Raw genomic sequence first — 17,385 nt, forward strand, 5'->3', positions numbered from 1 at the left:
TTTCATTGATTGTTAAAAGATGAAATGCATATGCAAATTTCATTCTTAGAACAGCCCCAAACATCCCATAGTTTCCCAGTATACAAAGGGTTATCTTGCATGGAAAAGTCTAAGGTACTTCCAGATAAGGCCACTTTCATCTGCCAGAGCTCCATCCTCACTCTCTTACTTCCCAGTTTGGTTTTATGGGGCTGATGAATATTCTTATTTTTTTCCTTGACAATTTTTTTGTCTCTCCATAGTGCAGATAAAAAAAAAGCCTAGTGAAGTCTGTTACTGCATTATGAATAATAATGTCAGATTTAGGTAAGGAGGTCAGTGAAAGAGTTGCTTTTGCCTCCTGTGGAAATCATCTAGGTAGTGCAAAGTTCAGTTGTTTCAGAGACTTTTAAGAGTTTCTTCCTTTCTAGAAGAAAAAAAAAAGAAAGGAAGAAAATTCCTGAAACTGATCTGGCATAATCTTGAATGGACTTAGATACTATCTAAAACCAGCAATAATCCTGTGCCTCAAACTTCTTAGGAAAGAGCCTAACTTAGAAGAGGAAGCAAAGTTCAAGTGTTGAAATTCACTTTCCCCAGAAGTGGGTGGAGATGGTAGTTGGGTAGTTGTACTGAACATAGAGCAGGACCCAGAGTTTCAAATGCTGGGTTCTAGAACGAACAGAAAAACTTCTTCCAGTTCCTTGGTCTGAACTAAGTCATGGCAAGAACGTCTGTGTGCCTATACCACTTCCTTGTTTGGGGCTGGTATATTTTCATCAACTGTTATTTCTCCTTCCAAAGAGCAGGGCAGCAATTACCACAAAAGTTCTTATATGGAGGCAAGTGGAAATACTTGACAGTGCTGAATCTGGTAAGTCTAAGTCTGTGCTGCACTAGGGACCAATCTGTCTATTTGCTTTTCTACCATCTGTGCCTCCAGACAGAAAACTTTTGTTTTTAGAAAAAGAAAAAAAAAGCTCTATTATTTGAATTTTCCTTCTTTTCTTTGCTTGAGACTTTTGGCATTCTGTTTTCCTAAAGAATGTGCTGTAAGGAAGTCCTTTGGGGCAGTGTCTGTGGGGCGTCTGGGCAAACCAAATGTCAAAGAGGTCTTCTGAAGAGACTGACCCAGAATTCTTCTCTAATCATCCCAGGGAGGCAGTTAAGCATCAGTGATGATATCACTGATCTCACCCTTGATGAAGAAAGGAGTTTCATTCTCTGTAGCAGGCTTTTTAGCTTTTCCAGGGTAGCAAGGAAGTTGGTGACAAGGGCAACGTATGTTGTGTAGGAAGTGTAATTTTGAATGGAGGAAGCATGCCATTTTTCAGCATGCAGAGAATAGCAGATTTACCTTGGAAACAGAAAACACACTTTGCCAAATTCCCACTTCCAATTTTATAGGCTCAGTCTCCAACTGAAAGGGTGTACCTCCTGAGGAACAACAACAAAAATAATTTTTAAAAGTAGGTATATGAAAATCATCTCCTTTTGTCTTTTAAACTCTTCTGCTCATACAGTATCCTGAAGAGTGACCCATGAATAAATGATCAATATGCTTTCTAAATACAAATTTTAAAATGGAAAAAAATACAAAAGATCATGATGGGAAATACTTAATGGATTGCTTAAAATTTAAGAATGAGGTGGAACAGTGGATATAGAGAGTTGGACTTGGAGTCAGAAAGATGCAAAGTTCAAGTCCAGGCTCATATGTGCATTAACTGTGTAAGCCTGAGTGATTTAATTTCTGTCTGCCTCAATTTACTCAACTACAAAATGAGGATAATAATAGAACCTAGCTCACAAGGTTGTGTTAAGTCTTAAGCAAGTTAATATTTATAAAGAGCTTAGCACAGTGTCTGACAAACAATTGTTTATTCTCCCTACACCTCACAAAGGACTTATAACTAGATTCCCATCTATCTTAGTTTGGGGCATGAGTGGGAAGGGCTAGAACCCTAGTTAATTCTGCTACCACTTTAAAAAGGCAAGGTTTTCAGAAAGCTTGTGTTTTGGCAGAAAAAATGAAGCACAAAATTTACAAGTGAAGCGAGGTAGGAGGGCTTCTGAGCCAAAGGCCCCAGAGGTGACATCCCATTCTCTCCTCTCCAACTGGTGGAGCTTGTCTTGGATAAGGAAAGTCCTTTAGATTCCTGAGGGGCTTGGCAGATTGCATTTTGAATGCAGCTGCAATGTGTTTGTAAATATCAAAGCTGCTGCTTGATTTAATCACAGAATTTGCTCAAAAAAACCACATTGTTTTTATAGAACTACAGCAACACACAGTAGAAAACTAAGCAACATGCATCTGTCATGTTGTATTTTTGAGAATGGAGAGTAGAAGATGGAGGGAAGGCTATGTTTGGGAACTAGGACTGGAGTTCAGATTTAATTCTAGTTCTAGTTAGGATGTCTCTTTCTTATCAAAGTCAATAGATCCAAGACCAACTTTCCCTTTATAGCCCCAAACAAGGTCTCTTCTATTATCTGTTCCACTATGCTCTGGTACCTTTTTCCCCCTTTTCTTATACCGTCAGGAAATCTTGTTTCTTACAAATGTCTCTTGGCTTATTCCTTTTCTCTCTCTTCCCAGTAGCAACACCCAAGTCCATCTGGCTGACCTCCATTCATGAGGTTTCCACCCCTCATTATGTCACACCTATTGCATTAGACTCCATACCAGTCTCTTTGTCTCTGCTCCCTTTCTGTTCTAACCTATCCCACATATTGAGGCTAACCTCATCTATTATGATGCTTTTACTGATTTACTCTTGCCATTTCTTTGCTCAAGGACCTATGGGGACTCCCTTCTGTCTACTGGATCAAATCCAAGTTCTTGTTATTCAAGTCTTCATATGGCCCCACCCTACCTGTTCAATGCGAAAATCCTAACAAGAAAATACTTCTCTTTTTAGATATGTTTCCTCACAGTTGCTAATATGTGGTACCTTAAAATTTCTATAGTTCTTATTACTGCGTACTACACAATCTAGCACTTGATAATGATTTACCATTGTCTGCTTGTTTTTTGTTCATCTCCAATAGCTTTACAAATATTTATTAAACATATATATACATATATATATATATATATATATATATATATATATATATATATATATATATATATATAAATTGCACTTATTTGTTCAAGGCTAAATGCTAGCTAGTAAAAAGAATGTAAAGAATAGGTCCTCATCTTCAAGAAACTGAGCAGATTGAGACCCATTAATGAGGTCTTTTAGCCCCGCAATTCTATTTCCATATATCAAAGCTATTCTTTTCCAACTCCTCCAGGTCATTTTCTTTCTCCCATACATCTTCAAACTCTTTTTTACATCAGTCTTCCAACATGTTTAAATCTTAACAATGTTGTAGTCGTCATTCCATAGCTCTTCTCTTCTTCACTCCTAAAATCCCTTTAAAAATTCTCTACTCCTAATGCCCCTACTTCACTCTATGCTCACTCAGATCCTTGCAATCAATTGTATACCTTCCAAGACTATTGAAATCACTTTTTCAAAGACTGTTTAGATAAAAAAAAACAACTGTTAAAACAGTTCCCTAAATGAAAATGGCTTCCTAATCAACAATCCATGGATCTTTTTTACGGCCCTCATTTTCTTCCTTTCTGCAGAGTTTGAATTTAACACCATAGAAAACCATCATTTATATTTTTGTCTGATTTGTCTCTTTATTTTCCTCTACAACCCTCACCATTTCTCTGTCTCCTTTTCTAGCTTTTCATTTCTTATCCAAAATCTTTTTAATTGATATTTTATTTTATTTTTCCAATTACATGTTATGAAAGTTTTTCAATCTTCATCCACATGCATATGCATATTTTTTAGATTACATAATTTCCTTCCACCCTCCTTTCCCATCCCCCTCCCTTCAGTGGTGAGCAGTCAGGTGAATATTGTACATACATATTTGTGTTTTACATGTTTACAGATTTCTCATTTTTGGTATGAGGAATTAGTATTAAGAGAAAGGAAAGAAAACTGTGATATAGGAAAGAAATATATATATATATATATATATATATATATATATATATATATATATATATATATATAAAAGAAAATTTTTTAAAAAAAAGTAAATATAGTTTTCATTCAGATTTGGTAGGTTTTTTTTGTTTGCCCTAACTCTCTGAACTACTGAGAGGGGCTACATCCATCAAAGCTCTTGTTTTGTATTTGTTTGTTATTGTTGTATTTTGGGGGGCTGTGAGAGTTATGAGGCAATTGGAGTTGTCTCTTTCCCAGGTTCACAGCTAGTAAGTGTCTAAGGCTGGATATGAACTCAGGTCTTTCTGTCTCCATGGTTGTTGCTCTATTAAATGCACCACTTAGATGCTCATACTCAAACTCTTAATGTATGGGTCCCATGAAAACATTGCCCTTCTCCCTCTTCTGTCCTCTATCTAAACTCCTTCCCAAGATTACTATAGGATAATAACTTTAAGAGTTGGTATGAACATTTGTTGTTATTCAGTAGTTCAGTTATGTCTGACTGTCCATGGGGTTTTCTTGGCAAATCTTCATGTAGCTTAAAAAAAAAATCTCAATATCTGTGAATTCAATAAAGTGAAATTCAATAAAACAACGTATACTTATTCAGCACTATAAATCTGGAGGTCTAGAGTCTTAACTTGTAGTAGATGGAGTTCACTTGAGGTTGTTTGACTACCTTGTAAACCTGATACCTTATCTCATAAAGAAATCTTGATCCTATGATAGTGTTATATACACAGAAAACTGAACTGGAAGATTAGAAGGTCAACTAAGAGTGAAGAAGAATAACTGATTATTTGTAGATTTGAATGCATTTTTGTTAAATAAAGCTTGTTCATGTATTGGTAACCTGAATACTTGCATGAGAACTGAGCAACTATTTTTTTTCCTATGGAAAGTAGAAATAAACTAAAATCTGATGCTTTGGGAGAAAATTCTGGATAGGGAAAATGTGAACCTAAAACAATTATTTATAAAAAGTCTCTAAGATGGTATTTTATTAAAGTAAGCCCATAACTATGATTCCCTCCTAGATTTCATATAAGTAAAGAGAATGTACTCATCTTTTTGTAGTAGTATAATTAAGGTACTACTACGACTATGACTACTACTACTACTACTACTACTACTACTGCTACTACTACTACTACTACTACTACAGGGAAACAGAGGGATTCGGTGATCTCTTAATTTCTCTTCCAGTACTAAGATTATATAATTTCAAGATGTTATGAAAGTTTCATATGTGTGTGTGTCTCTCTGTGTGTAAAAATATCTCTTACTCAAGGTTTTCTTCTTAGCTGTTATCCTAACCAAAAAAAAGGGGAAGAAAAAGAGGTTAAAAAAGAAAAGGAAAGAAAAAAAAGAAAGGAAAGAAAGAAAGAAAGAAAGAAGAAAGGAAGGAAGGAAGGAAGGAAGGAAGGAAGGAAGGAAGGAAGGAAGAAAAAAGAAAGAAAGAAAGAAGAAAGAAAGAAAGAAAAAAAGAAAGAAAGAAAGAAAGAAAGAAGAGAGGGAGGGAGGGAAGGAAGGAAGGAACAAGGAAAGGAAGGAGAAAAGAAAGAAGTAAAGAAAGAAGGAAATGTGGACTCAGATGTGTTCAGGTAATAAGTTTCTTAAGTAACAATATAATTGAAGGATAACTAATAACCTTCAATAACATCTGCTTTAGATCAGCATGAAAGAGGGGCAGAAGGAAGGGCACAAAGGAATCCTTGACCACAAGTAGGTTTAGAGAAGACACAAAAACAACTACAGTAAGAAATTCTGAGGAGAGCAATTTTGAACAAGCTCTGAATGAGAATAAAAATTTGCTCCATCTTCCTTGGGCAAACAAAGATTGACAAGAGAAATCAAAATAATGGCAACATTTGTTTAAAAGATAGCCCAAGTTTGAATGATTCATTTCAATTTATTGTAGTGTTTTCCAGTGTTCCCCCCCTTCAATTTGTTCCACATTAAAGCAAAAAGTTAATCACTGTATTGTATCCTAATAGATTCTTGTCCAGTACAGAAAATCAATAAAAAATTCAAATCTTCTTTCTTCAGGAGCCTGGTCCTGACTCGCAGCTGACTCATAAATCTCACTACACTGACTTTCAATTAGCCAACAACTAGGGTGCTCACTAGTGTTTAACTTCAGGTATTATACCTCTTTGTATTTGTGCTGGCAAGGTACTCCCCTCTCCTCACTGGCTTGGAGTTCCGCTGGGGGTGCCAAATAAATATTCATCATTGATGATGGCTAAAACATGGCAGTACTGATAAAGATCAGTAAAAAACAAAACACCACCACCCTGTACATGAGGTTGGCATGTTGGCATCATGAATGTGTGATGATTGGCAAGTTTTCAGGGGACTGAATTTATTGATGAAGAAGAAAAATAGGAAAATCTGAGAAACATGTTTCCTTTCCATTCAAAGTGGTGTGCTGTGGTTGGGAAAGAGGGAAGCAACCCAGGGTATACTTACTCATATCACCATGGTAACACTTGTACTACAAATGAACATGTGGCTTTCAGAGGTTGGGGAGAAGGCCTCTTCCTGAAGAGGGAAAATTAAAGGAAGCACTAGCCAAGTGCATAACTAGTCACCATGTGTTAGAGTAGTTTTAGCTTCCTCAAACACTCTTGAACATGATTCCATTTTTTTTTGTTAATTTTAAAGTCTTATTTTCTTATTCTCATTTCATCTTGGGTGCCAGAAAAGGATTGTGTTCCAAATCTGTTCATCTCCCTTTTGCCCTTTTGTGTCTTTTATTTTATCCTGTCTGCTATTGTATTTTTAAAATCTCATATTATAAGCTCTAATTTCTGACCTAAACTCATTTCTAATTTTTTTTAGTCTTTTCTCTCTCTCTCTCAAGCCATTTTGATATTTCTTTCCCATAATCTCTAGGTGGTCTGTCAGAGTCTCATTTCTGGCATTTTCTTTAATGTTATAATATTTTCTAGTAATATTTCAAATTTGTTTTATGATTTACTTGCTTTCCTTCTGATTGTTAGAAAACTCTACGTTGGCTTGTTTGTACTTAGAGTTTTTATTGAAGCCTTTTCTCTTGAAATTTGTGAGGTTTGGGCCTGAGAGTAAATTAGCCTTGTATTTTCTCTAATAATGAGTTATCTAGCTTTAAACATTAAGAAGGTAGGAAAACATGAAAGGCAAGATGATCATTATTTTATGCTCAATGATACAGTATAATATAATAAAAAAGCATCCTGAATATATTATACATATGTTATATAAATGTATATGTATATATGAATTTCTAGGTACATATACATACACATATATACATTCATGCGTATGTGTGTGTGTTTGTGTGTGTGTGTGTGTGTGTGTGTGTGTGTGTGTGTGTGTAGATGTAGGGAGTGATTGCCAACACACCACCTATAAAAGGCAGGATTGTAAAGTAGGGCCCACATTTTTAGTAATTCTTCTCTTAGGTATATAGTTACAAAATAACATGCTTAAACCAGTAGATAGAAAGCAACTCTAACAATGGGCTGGAGTCAAAGCTTCCAAACCTGTATTGGGGAAAGTTCATTGTCCTGTTTGATTCTCATTGTGGCCTCATACTTCAAACAAAGGGACAAGAAGTAATTTAAGGAAAGGGTGAATTATGTGAGTTTAGAAGAAAATAATATTAAATCTTACAAATGTATTCTTTAACAAATGATTAAAAAATAACATAATTAAGCAGAAGAAAGGTGAAGTTAGATTTATTTACAGTCTCTGCTACTGGAGCAAGTATACATTAAAAAATATACAACCATCTGCCTTTCATCTTCTTCATTTAGAAATAATTTCTCATAGTCTTGAAGTAGGGAACTGCAGATGGGCAAACAAGTTGTTGCCGTTGAACCACTGATATCTCTCCTCTGTCTTTTTTTCCTCAAGAGCCTCTTAAACTCCTTCTATACTTGTCCAAGAGTGATCTTGCATTAGTTTCCTCTCTTCCCCAAAAGGGAAGTATTACCATGGATTTTTGTGGCCAAGCAGCCCCTGCTAGTAGTTATTACAGTATTATTGAAGTTTGGGGTGAAAAGGGATCACAGATATCCTTAAGGAAAGATTTTTCCCCCCTCTGGATTTTAATTCCTTTTAATTAACTCCTCAGATTCCCAATCTGGTGCTACAAGGTCATGGGATTACTATGAATTTGTATAAATTCAGCCCCAGATTCCTTTAGTTACATGTCTAAAGTTCTAGTCAAAATTTTGAACTAGCAGGGTCCTTAGAGACCATTTTATAGGAAATTGAGACCTAGGGAATGAAATGATTGCCAAAAGTCATAGAGATAATAATAAAGGGAAGTGACATTCCCAACCTTGATTCCAAATCCAAGTCATTTTCCACTGTAGCATAGATTAATGGGTAATAGAAATAGTCAGCTTTCAAGTTTGAGACACACTTTTCAAATGTTAACTCATCTGATCCTCATTAAAAAACCATGTGAGGTTAGGGCTATAATTATCCGCTTTTTACAGATAAGGAAACTGAGACACAAAGAATTTTGAGTTGGCTAGGGCCATATACCTAAATGTATCTGAGGAAAGATTTGAACTCAGGATTTTCTGATTTTAAGTCCGGTGTTCTATGTATGGTACCACCTGGCTACCCAGTAATCATTAATTCTGATACGAATTATAAGATGAGAGCTAGAAAGGACTTTGGAGGTCAAGTCCAACTCCCACATTTTTGATAATATTGAAATATAGAGGTTAAGAAATTTGCCCTGTCATATACTGAAAGAAGTAGATAGAATGTCAAGCCTGGAGTCAGAAGACTCATCTTTCTGAGTTCAAATTAGACATTTACTATCTATGTGGCTCAGGGCAAATTACTAATAGCAAATCGCTCTAGTATCTTTGTTAAGATAACCCCAAATGGTATCACAAAGAGTAGGATACAACTGAAATGACCCCCAAAACAGCACAGAGAATGCAAAACATTCAAGAACAAATAGAATTCCAAAAAAAAAGGAATACAGAAGATATGTAAAATTCTCAAGTGGTCTATCAGCTCCTTAATAACAACATATTTCTAATAAATGTCAGACAAAAGATTTGAAGCCAGTTCTCCTTGACTGTAAGCTCATCATCATATGTACTGCATTATATTGCCTTTAGAGCAGAAAGGTTTTTAACCTAGAATCCATAAACTTGACTTTAAAAATATATTTTAATTGCTAAATTTCAATACATTTGTTTCCTTCCTATATATTTTATTTCTTTCATTTGAAACCATTAATCTGAGAAAGAGTTCACAGATAAAACCAGACTTCCAAAGAGAGTACAGGATACAGTCTTTGCTCTAGAGAGTAAATATAGCATAGAGGATAGATAGACTTCTAGAGCTGGACATAGGAAAACCTCTATTCAAGGTTTGCCTCTAAGTCAACTCTTTTAGTTTCAAATTTCTTTTCTGAAGAATGGAGAAAATAATATCTATAGTACTTATCTCCCATTATTATTGTAAATTTAAAATTCGATGTTGGTGTGCAAAGAAGTTTATAAACCTTTACAGTCATATATAGTCATCAACTAATAATTTTATTTCATTTAATCCTCAAAATACCTATTGGAGAAAGGTAATGTAAAAGATATTGTCCTGGTTTCTTAGAAGAAGAGAATTAAATTCAAAGATGTATCAGTGTCTTACTTAAAGTCACAAGTTTGATGACTTCCTTGATGCCTGCAGCCAGAAATTTCTTCCTTCTGTGAACTCTCAGAGATTCTATTGACCTCCTATGATAATTATTTCTAAGGAGAATTTCAGATCCATCTGATGAGTTCTCCAAACAATCTCATAAGATTATAAAGATGCAGAAGGACATATACTACAATAAGGGTCATTTTTGAAAAAGCAATTGGCTCAATTGGAAGGCTATTATCCAGCAGCTCTCATAAATATGGGAATCATCTGAGGAGAATCTAAACTACAGGGTGGCATTATGAGTTTGAGATAAATTATGTAGAGTTTTATGGGAAAGATGGAATCATCAACTTCTAAAAGGGATGACCAGTAGCCACTCCAAGTAAGCTTCCCTCCTAGTAGGAGTTGATGGACCACTTGAGTATTTTCTATATTTCTCTATAGACTTCTAATAATTCTTGTCTGTTTTACATTTTATGTGGTATTGTAATTGGATGATTTCAGTCATGTCTGACTCTTCGTAATCCCATTTGGGGTTTTCTTGGCAGAGGTACTGGAGCAATTTGCCATTTTTTTCTCTAGCTCATTTTACAGATGAAGAAACAGGCAAACAGGGTTAAGTGACTTGTCCAGGATCACACAGCTAATAAATATCTGAGACCAGATTTACACCCTATGCCCTGTACCACTTGGCTGCCTAATTTTGTATTTTGTGAAGGTAAAATAAATGCTGTCTTGAACCTGATACACACACACACACACACACACGTGTATGTGGATGGATATATGTTTATATACATATACACATATATACATACATATATAACATATACATGCACATGTGTTTATGTATCTCTTAATGTTTATATGGAAGTCATTACTAACATTAGGGAAAACCTTATACACAATCTATATCCCAATGTATAAGGAGATTTTTCTCAAGCAACTCTAGGTAGAAGCCATAAACCTAAGAGAAAATGTGATCCTTTTGGGGATGAGTCTCCAGGATCAAACCTATTCAATGTGATCCCAGAGACTTTGGGGTACTGTGGATTACCTTTTAAACTTTCAACATTATACTGTCACTGGCTCTCTTTTAAATCTAAGCTTCTTGGAAACTTTGGGAGACTAGTGTAGTGTATTGTCTTCTTGACTTAGAGTTAGAAGATCAGCTTGAATTCTGCCTCATGTACTTATTAACTGTGTGATCATGGGCAAGTCATCCTTTCAAAGCCTCAGTTTCCTCTGTTAATGAGAGGCAATAATACTTGCACCATTTAACTCACAAGGTATTTATGAGGAAAGTCTTTTGTAAACTTGAAAGCTCTATATAAACATGATTTATTAACTGCTCCTTCCCCTGCCGCCTAGTATATATACTTGCTGCTGGGCACTCAATAAATATTCCATAAAATTGGGAACACAATTCTTGCAATCCAATTCATAAAATAAATTTTCCTCACCTAACTATTGAGAAACTCATCTGAACTGGCTGCTGGATGAAATCCATTTGACTTTGTCCTATTTGGTACATGGTAAAAGTTAGTTGAATTGAATTGTTTGTTGGCTTAATAAAAAAAAATCAAACCAGTCAATCAACAAAAATTAATTAAGCCTTACTATGTGTCAGACATTATGCTAAGTGCTAAGGATATAAAGATAGATGAAAACATTCCCTGCTCTCGGGGTATGTGCATTTAAGTCACATATATGTATATATTTACATAAAATATATACAAGATAAACACACAAGAAATATACACAAGATAATATGTTTAGATGAACATGTGCACACATACCATAGGTACATATTTATAGATAATATTTGTGTACAAACAGACATATATGATACATCTATGGAATATGTACATGCATACAAAAATGGAACATAATATCAGAGGGAGAAGGAATTATCATCTCAAGATGACAACTCCAGGTCCCACAAGTGCCACCTTCAGTTTTCATGATTATATGACTGCTCTATGAGTTGCCTTGAGTTCTCTAGAACAACACCTTACAATCTTTTAAGGGTGAAAACCCCTCTTTTACAGTTGTCAAAATAGCAGTCTCTATTTCTGTGAGTAAGCTTGAAGAAAATTAGACTCTTACAGACATATGGAAAACCATTAGGAAGATATTTTTCTTTTTACTTATGAAGAAATTGTATAGCTGTATGCATACACACACATATACACTATTTGTGTGTTTGTGGGGGAGGGAGTATGTGTCTGAGTGTGGATGTTTGCAGATGAGAAAGAAAAGGAGGGAATAAGGGTCTAGGGCATGTCTCTTAATCATTAAAATACAACCTAAGAATGATTATTTAGAAAACTAGCCAGCCTCAGGTTCAGTAGAATTAAGCTATGCCCACAGAAGGCCAAATACTAGGATAAAATGGAAAGTCAATCCACCAGATGTTTCTTAATACTCTTTAAGAAGCTTGTTCTGATACAGCTTATAGTCAAGTCAACTTTAATGCTTTTGGCTAAAGAGTATCATGAGACTTTTGGAAATACATCATATAGTTTACACATATCTAATATGCTGTAGGTCAAATCATGTATCTATATAGACATAGCAGCTAAGAAGAAAAACCTGATCTAAAAATTTAGTCTTTTTGCAATATAAAGTCAAAATGCTCTATGGGGCATTCCAAAAGTCTGAAGGCAGCTTTAAAATTCAATAGATCTAATAGATTAAGAGATTAAAACTGAACTAAAACATTTGGAACATCTTATATAATTGTGCACTGTTATTATTATGTTGCTATTCTTTTTTATAGCATCAACGTTACAAAGGGATTCTGCTCCATCTGAATAATGATGTGTAGGTAAATCACTTTTATTTTTGTCTCTTTCAACACTGAACATGGGAGTTTGAGCATTATTACATGCTAAATGTGTTTATTGAATAAATTAATGAACCATCCCCTCCAGACCTTTGTCCTCCTTTCTCTTTTTCTTCCTCCCCTTTCCCCTTTCCGATTCTCTCACTTTTCTCTTCCTCTTCTCATTCCATCCTCTATTTGTTGGCTCTACTTATTCAGTCCCAAAGTTTATACAAAGGACTCCCACATTTACATCTCCATCTCAGAGACCCCTTTGAATCCAGTCTTGTATTCTATGGTACTCTTCTCTGTTTGCATGTCATATCTACAACTCAGACTTAAAGTTTAGGGTAGCAGATGACCCAATTTCATCTGTTTCATGGTCTATATTATAATTTTTTTAATCTATAAAGATATGAAAAATTTTCTTAATTGCTTTCATGAAACCTACAAAGACAGAATAGCCCTTATTTAACAAGGTTTTTTTTTTAACCTGTCCACAAAAGGTAATGAGATTAGTCTGATATAACTTGTTCCTGATAAAATTGAGCTTTCTGCTTGTGACAACTGCTTCCTTTTCCAGAAATTCACTAACCATCCCTTTATTAGTTGATTCTAGAATTTTACCAGAATTGAAGATAAGTTCATTGGCCTGTAATTTGAAGTCTGAATTACCTTTTGTGAAAAAATGAAGAAAACCATTTGTTCTAATCCTGTGACACATCTTCAGTTCTACAAGATATTTCAAAAATCATAATTTAGCTCTTTAGTACTTCCTTCATCTGATATTCTGGTAATTTGAACACTCATGGAAAGTTAGGGTCAAAAATTACAATTTCTCTATTTTTCTTGGTTACCAACTTCCCATTAGTCACTTTTCTGTGGTATTTTTCAGCCCCCAAAGGATTTTTCTTTGTAGAAGACAGAAGCAAGATAATAATTGTGCATTTCTGCTTTCTCTGCATTAGATATTCCCATGGTCATATCTATCCCAAATAGCAGATTCTCTCCCTTCTTTGATTCTTCTATTCTCCCAATTCAGATTTTTTTTAAAAAAGCCCATTTTATTCATCTCAACTTCTGCTTATTCTGAGAATGATAACAATTTACACTGTAATTTCAAAGCCATACTATTCTTTGATCTTTGACCTCCATTACCTACACTTGCTTCCATCTGGGTATTTCTTAAATCTAAAATAGTTATATTATGTCTTGACACCTGCACTATTCTTTTACCAATACCTCTCCCACATACCAATGCCTTCCTCATACTTTGAATGGTTTCTTTTTGTTTCTTCAGAATTTAATTCTGGAGAGTTTCTTCATTCCTTCCTGGGCTTACTTCCCTGATAAAGTTTTAGCTCACAGAATCTTACTTATCCATACTTATTCCTTTGATATCTGCTTTCCAAAACCCAACATTTATGTCAATTTTCCTCTTGCTATGACTGGTTTTCTTCTCTATGACAAATTTTAAGATGCAATATTCACTTCCTCCTATGATTCTCATCTTTGTACCTTACAAACAACAATTTCTTCTGTGTTGATGAGAAGCAGATCCACAAGAACAATTCTTTTTGATTCCTCTATCTTTTGAAAATAACATGATCAATAATCATATTAAGAAATTATTAACTGTTTTATGTGTGTGTATGTTTGTGTGTGTGCATGTGTGTGTGCATGTATGTGTATATGTGTGTGTGTGTGTGTGTGTATGTGTGAGAGAGAGAGAGAGAGAATAGCAAATGTCTGGATAAATGCAATGTTCGATCACTCTAACAAGCCAGGTTTGTGATCCCTAAATTCCTCATCTCTTTCTTCTTTTTGTTTAGATAGTCTGTGGCATACTGTAGTGACAATACTATGCTTCTATCTCCATTGATGCTCACCTAAATATTCCTGACCATGTTTTTCTTCCTATCTTCTATGTTACTATTAATAGCCTCATAGTTTTTTTAACTACTTAAGACAAGGGTCATCAGATTTAGAGCTTGAGGAAACCTCAAAAATCACCCAAGCATGTCTCCTTATTTCACAAATGAGGTAACTGAGGACCACAGCAGTGCATTGATTTATAGGATCATTAAATCATAAATGTAGAACTGGAAAAGTCTTAGAGGTCACTGAGCCAAATCCATTCCTTTTACAAATGAGGCATAGGAAGGTTAAGAAAATTCCTGGGCGTCACACAGTTTTTTAGTGTACAAGATTTTAAGTGTTTTAAGCATCATATCTTGATTCCTTACTCAGCACTCTAGCCACTAAGATATTTGCCCTAAGTCTCACAGATAGTAAATGACTGAACCAGATTCAAACTTGTGTCTTCTGACTTTAAATTGCCTGTTTTTTCTTTAGTATTCCTAACTCCTCCCTCCTCTGAAGTTTTTGTAATCAAACAATTGACCAATCTTGTTGGCTTCATTTCTAGTATATTTCTGTCTGAGGCCTCCTTCCCCTCCTTCAACTGACACCAATAGAGAAAATTCATCACCTTTGCCAGGACTATGATAATAGCCTAACAGATTTCTCTGCCTCCATTCTCTTCTTGCTTCAATATGTGCTTTACACTGTTTTGATCTTCCTCCCTTGTCCATCAAATAAAAGATTAACTTCTTTTTCTGCAATTTAATACCCTTTTGCAGCCCAATTCCCATTTATCCTTCCAGTCTTATTTCATGTTGATCTTCTTTGTGGATGTTAACTCCAGATGAATCTGTCTAGTCCCTATTCCTTGTTCTCATCCTTCCATCTCCTTCCTTGGCACATTTTTTTTATACTGATTCCCATTCCTGGTTCAGATTCCCTTGAACATGTTCTCTTTTAAGGAACTACTTGGGTGCTGAATTTTTCATTGATCTCTGCATCTGGCAGTGATTCTTCTATTCTCATATCTCCCTGTAAACTCTGCTTGACATCTTATGTTCTTAATCATCTTTTGTTGTAGTTGTGTTAGCTTTTTGTGTATGTGTACATTGCAACCCTCCACCACTCAGCATAAATTCCTCAAGGACAGGACCCATGGTGCTGTTCATTTTTATATCCCCATAGCCAGCATACAGAAGATGCTCTATAAATGTTTATTGAAGCAGGAAATGATTATAGTAATCTGTTGTTTGATAAACCCAAAGAATCCAGCTATTGGGATAAAAATCTCTCTTCGATAAAAAATATTGGGAAAAGTGGAAGTTAGTATGGAAGAAACTTAGATTAGACCAACACCTCACATCCTACACCAAGATGAGATCAGAATGGATACAGGATTTAGACATAAAAAACAATATTATAAGCAAAGTAGAAGAACAAAGAGAAGTTTATCTGTCAAATCTATGGAAAGAGAAGCACTTTATGACTAAGGAAGAGATGGAGAACATCACTAAAAACAAACTAGATAATTTTTATTACATTAAATTGAAAAGCTTTTGCACAGACAAAACCACTGTAACCAAGATCAAAAGAAATGTAGTACATTGGGAAACAATTTTTACAACTAACATTTCTGACAAAGGATTCATTTCTAAAATATACAGAGAACTGAGTCAAATTTTCAAAAAAAACAAGCCATTCCCCAAGTGACAGATGGTCAAAGGATATGCAAAGGCAATTTACAGATGAGGAAATCAAAATGATCTATAGGCATATGAAAAATCACTCTAAATCATTACTTATTAGAGAAATGCATATTAAAGCATCTCTGAGGTACCATCTCACACCTCTCAGACTAGCCATTATGCCCAGAAAGGACAATGATCAATGTTGGAAGGGATGTGGGAAATCTGGGACACTAATATGTTGTTGGTGTAAACTCATCCAACCTTCCTGGAGAGCAATTTAGAATTATGCTCAAAGGGCAACAAAAATGTGCATACCATTTGATCCAGCAATACCACTACTGGGTATATACTCTGAAGAGGTTAGGAAAAAGGGTAAAAACATCACTTGTACAAAAATTAGCAAAGAATTAGAAATTAAGTGAAAGTCCTTCAGTTGGGGAATGGCTTAACAAACTGTGGTATATGTATGTCATGGAACACTATTGTTCTATTAGAAACCAGGAGGGAAGGGAATTCAGCGAAGCCTGGAGAGATTTCCATGAACTGATGCTGAGCTAGATAAGCAGAAACAAAAGAACACTGTACATCCTAACAGCAATATGGGGGGGGGGGTGATGATCAATTTTGATGGACTTGCTCATTCCATCAGTGCAAAATCAGGGACAATTTTGGACTATTTGCAATAGAGAATACCACCTGTATCCAGAGAATGAATTGTGGAGTTTGAACAAAGACCAAAGACTATTATCTTTAATTTAGGAAGAAATCCATTATCGTATTATATAATTTTGCTATCTCTTATATTTTATTTTTCTTTCTTCAGGATATGATTTCTCTCTCATCACATTCAACTTAGATCAATGTATGCCATGGAAACAATGTAAAGCCTAACAGACTGCCTTCTGTGGGGGGCTTGGGGGGAAGGAAGCACAATTAGGGGAAAAATTATAAAACTCAAAATAATTAAAATCTTTCTTTAAAAAAAGGTAGTTCACCAAAAAAAAATGCTTATTGAACAAATACTTGTTCAACTGAATTATTGCTGGAGGGTTGATTGGAAAACTTGGAAAAATTGGTGTGGTCAGTCTTCATGACAGTGAGACCTGTTTCATAATAATGAAAGGAGGTAGTATAAAAAGAATTTGAGGTCAAAACACCCAGCTTTATTCTCAGCTTTATCACTTTCTAGCTATGTGATGCAAGTCTCTAGACCTCAGTTTTTCCATTTTTGAAATGAAGTGATTAGACTAGTTTATCTCCAAGGCCCCTTCACTATTAGAATTTTCTTCTATTTACTATAAGTTAAATAAGGGGTCTATTTTCTTGGTAATTTATCTCTCAAAGGAAA

At 35.0% G+C, this 17,385-nt stretch overlaps 1 protein-coding gene across 1 annotated transcript in view; it reads left to right on the forward strand.

Annotated features, from left to right (window-relative positions):
- The first annotated feature begins 593 nt into the window (after positions 1–593).
- Positions 594–17,385, forward strand: part of ADTRP (androgen dependent TFPI regulating protein) — a 132,141-nt gene continuing 115,349 nt past the window's right edge. Inside the window, exon 1 of the mRNA XM_074207960.1 lies at positions 594–853. Within this exon, the coding sequence (XP_074064061.1) occupies positions 701–853 (153 nt within the window). The 5' untranslated portion in view covers positions 594–700. The remainder of the gene's footprint in view (positions 854–17,385) is intronic.

This window comes from Macrotis lagotis, chromosome X, assembly GCF_037893015.1.
Source record: "Macrotis lagotis isolate mMagLag1 chromosome X, bilby.v1.9.chrom.fasta, whole genome shotgun sequence".
Taxonomy (NCBI): domain Eukaryota; kingdom Metazoa; phylum Chordata; class Mammalia; order Peramelemorphia; family Peramelidae; genus Macrotis; species Macrotis lagotis.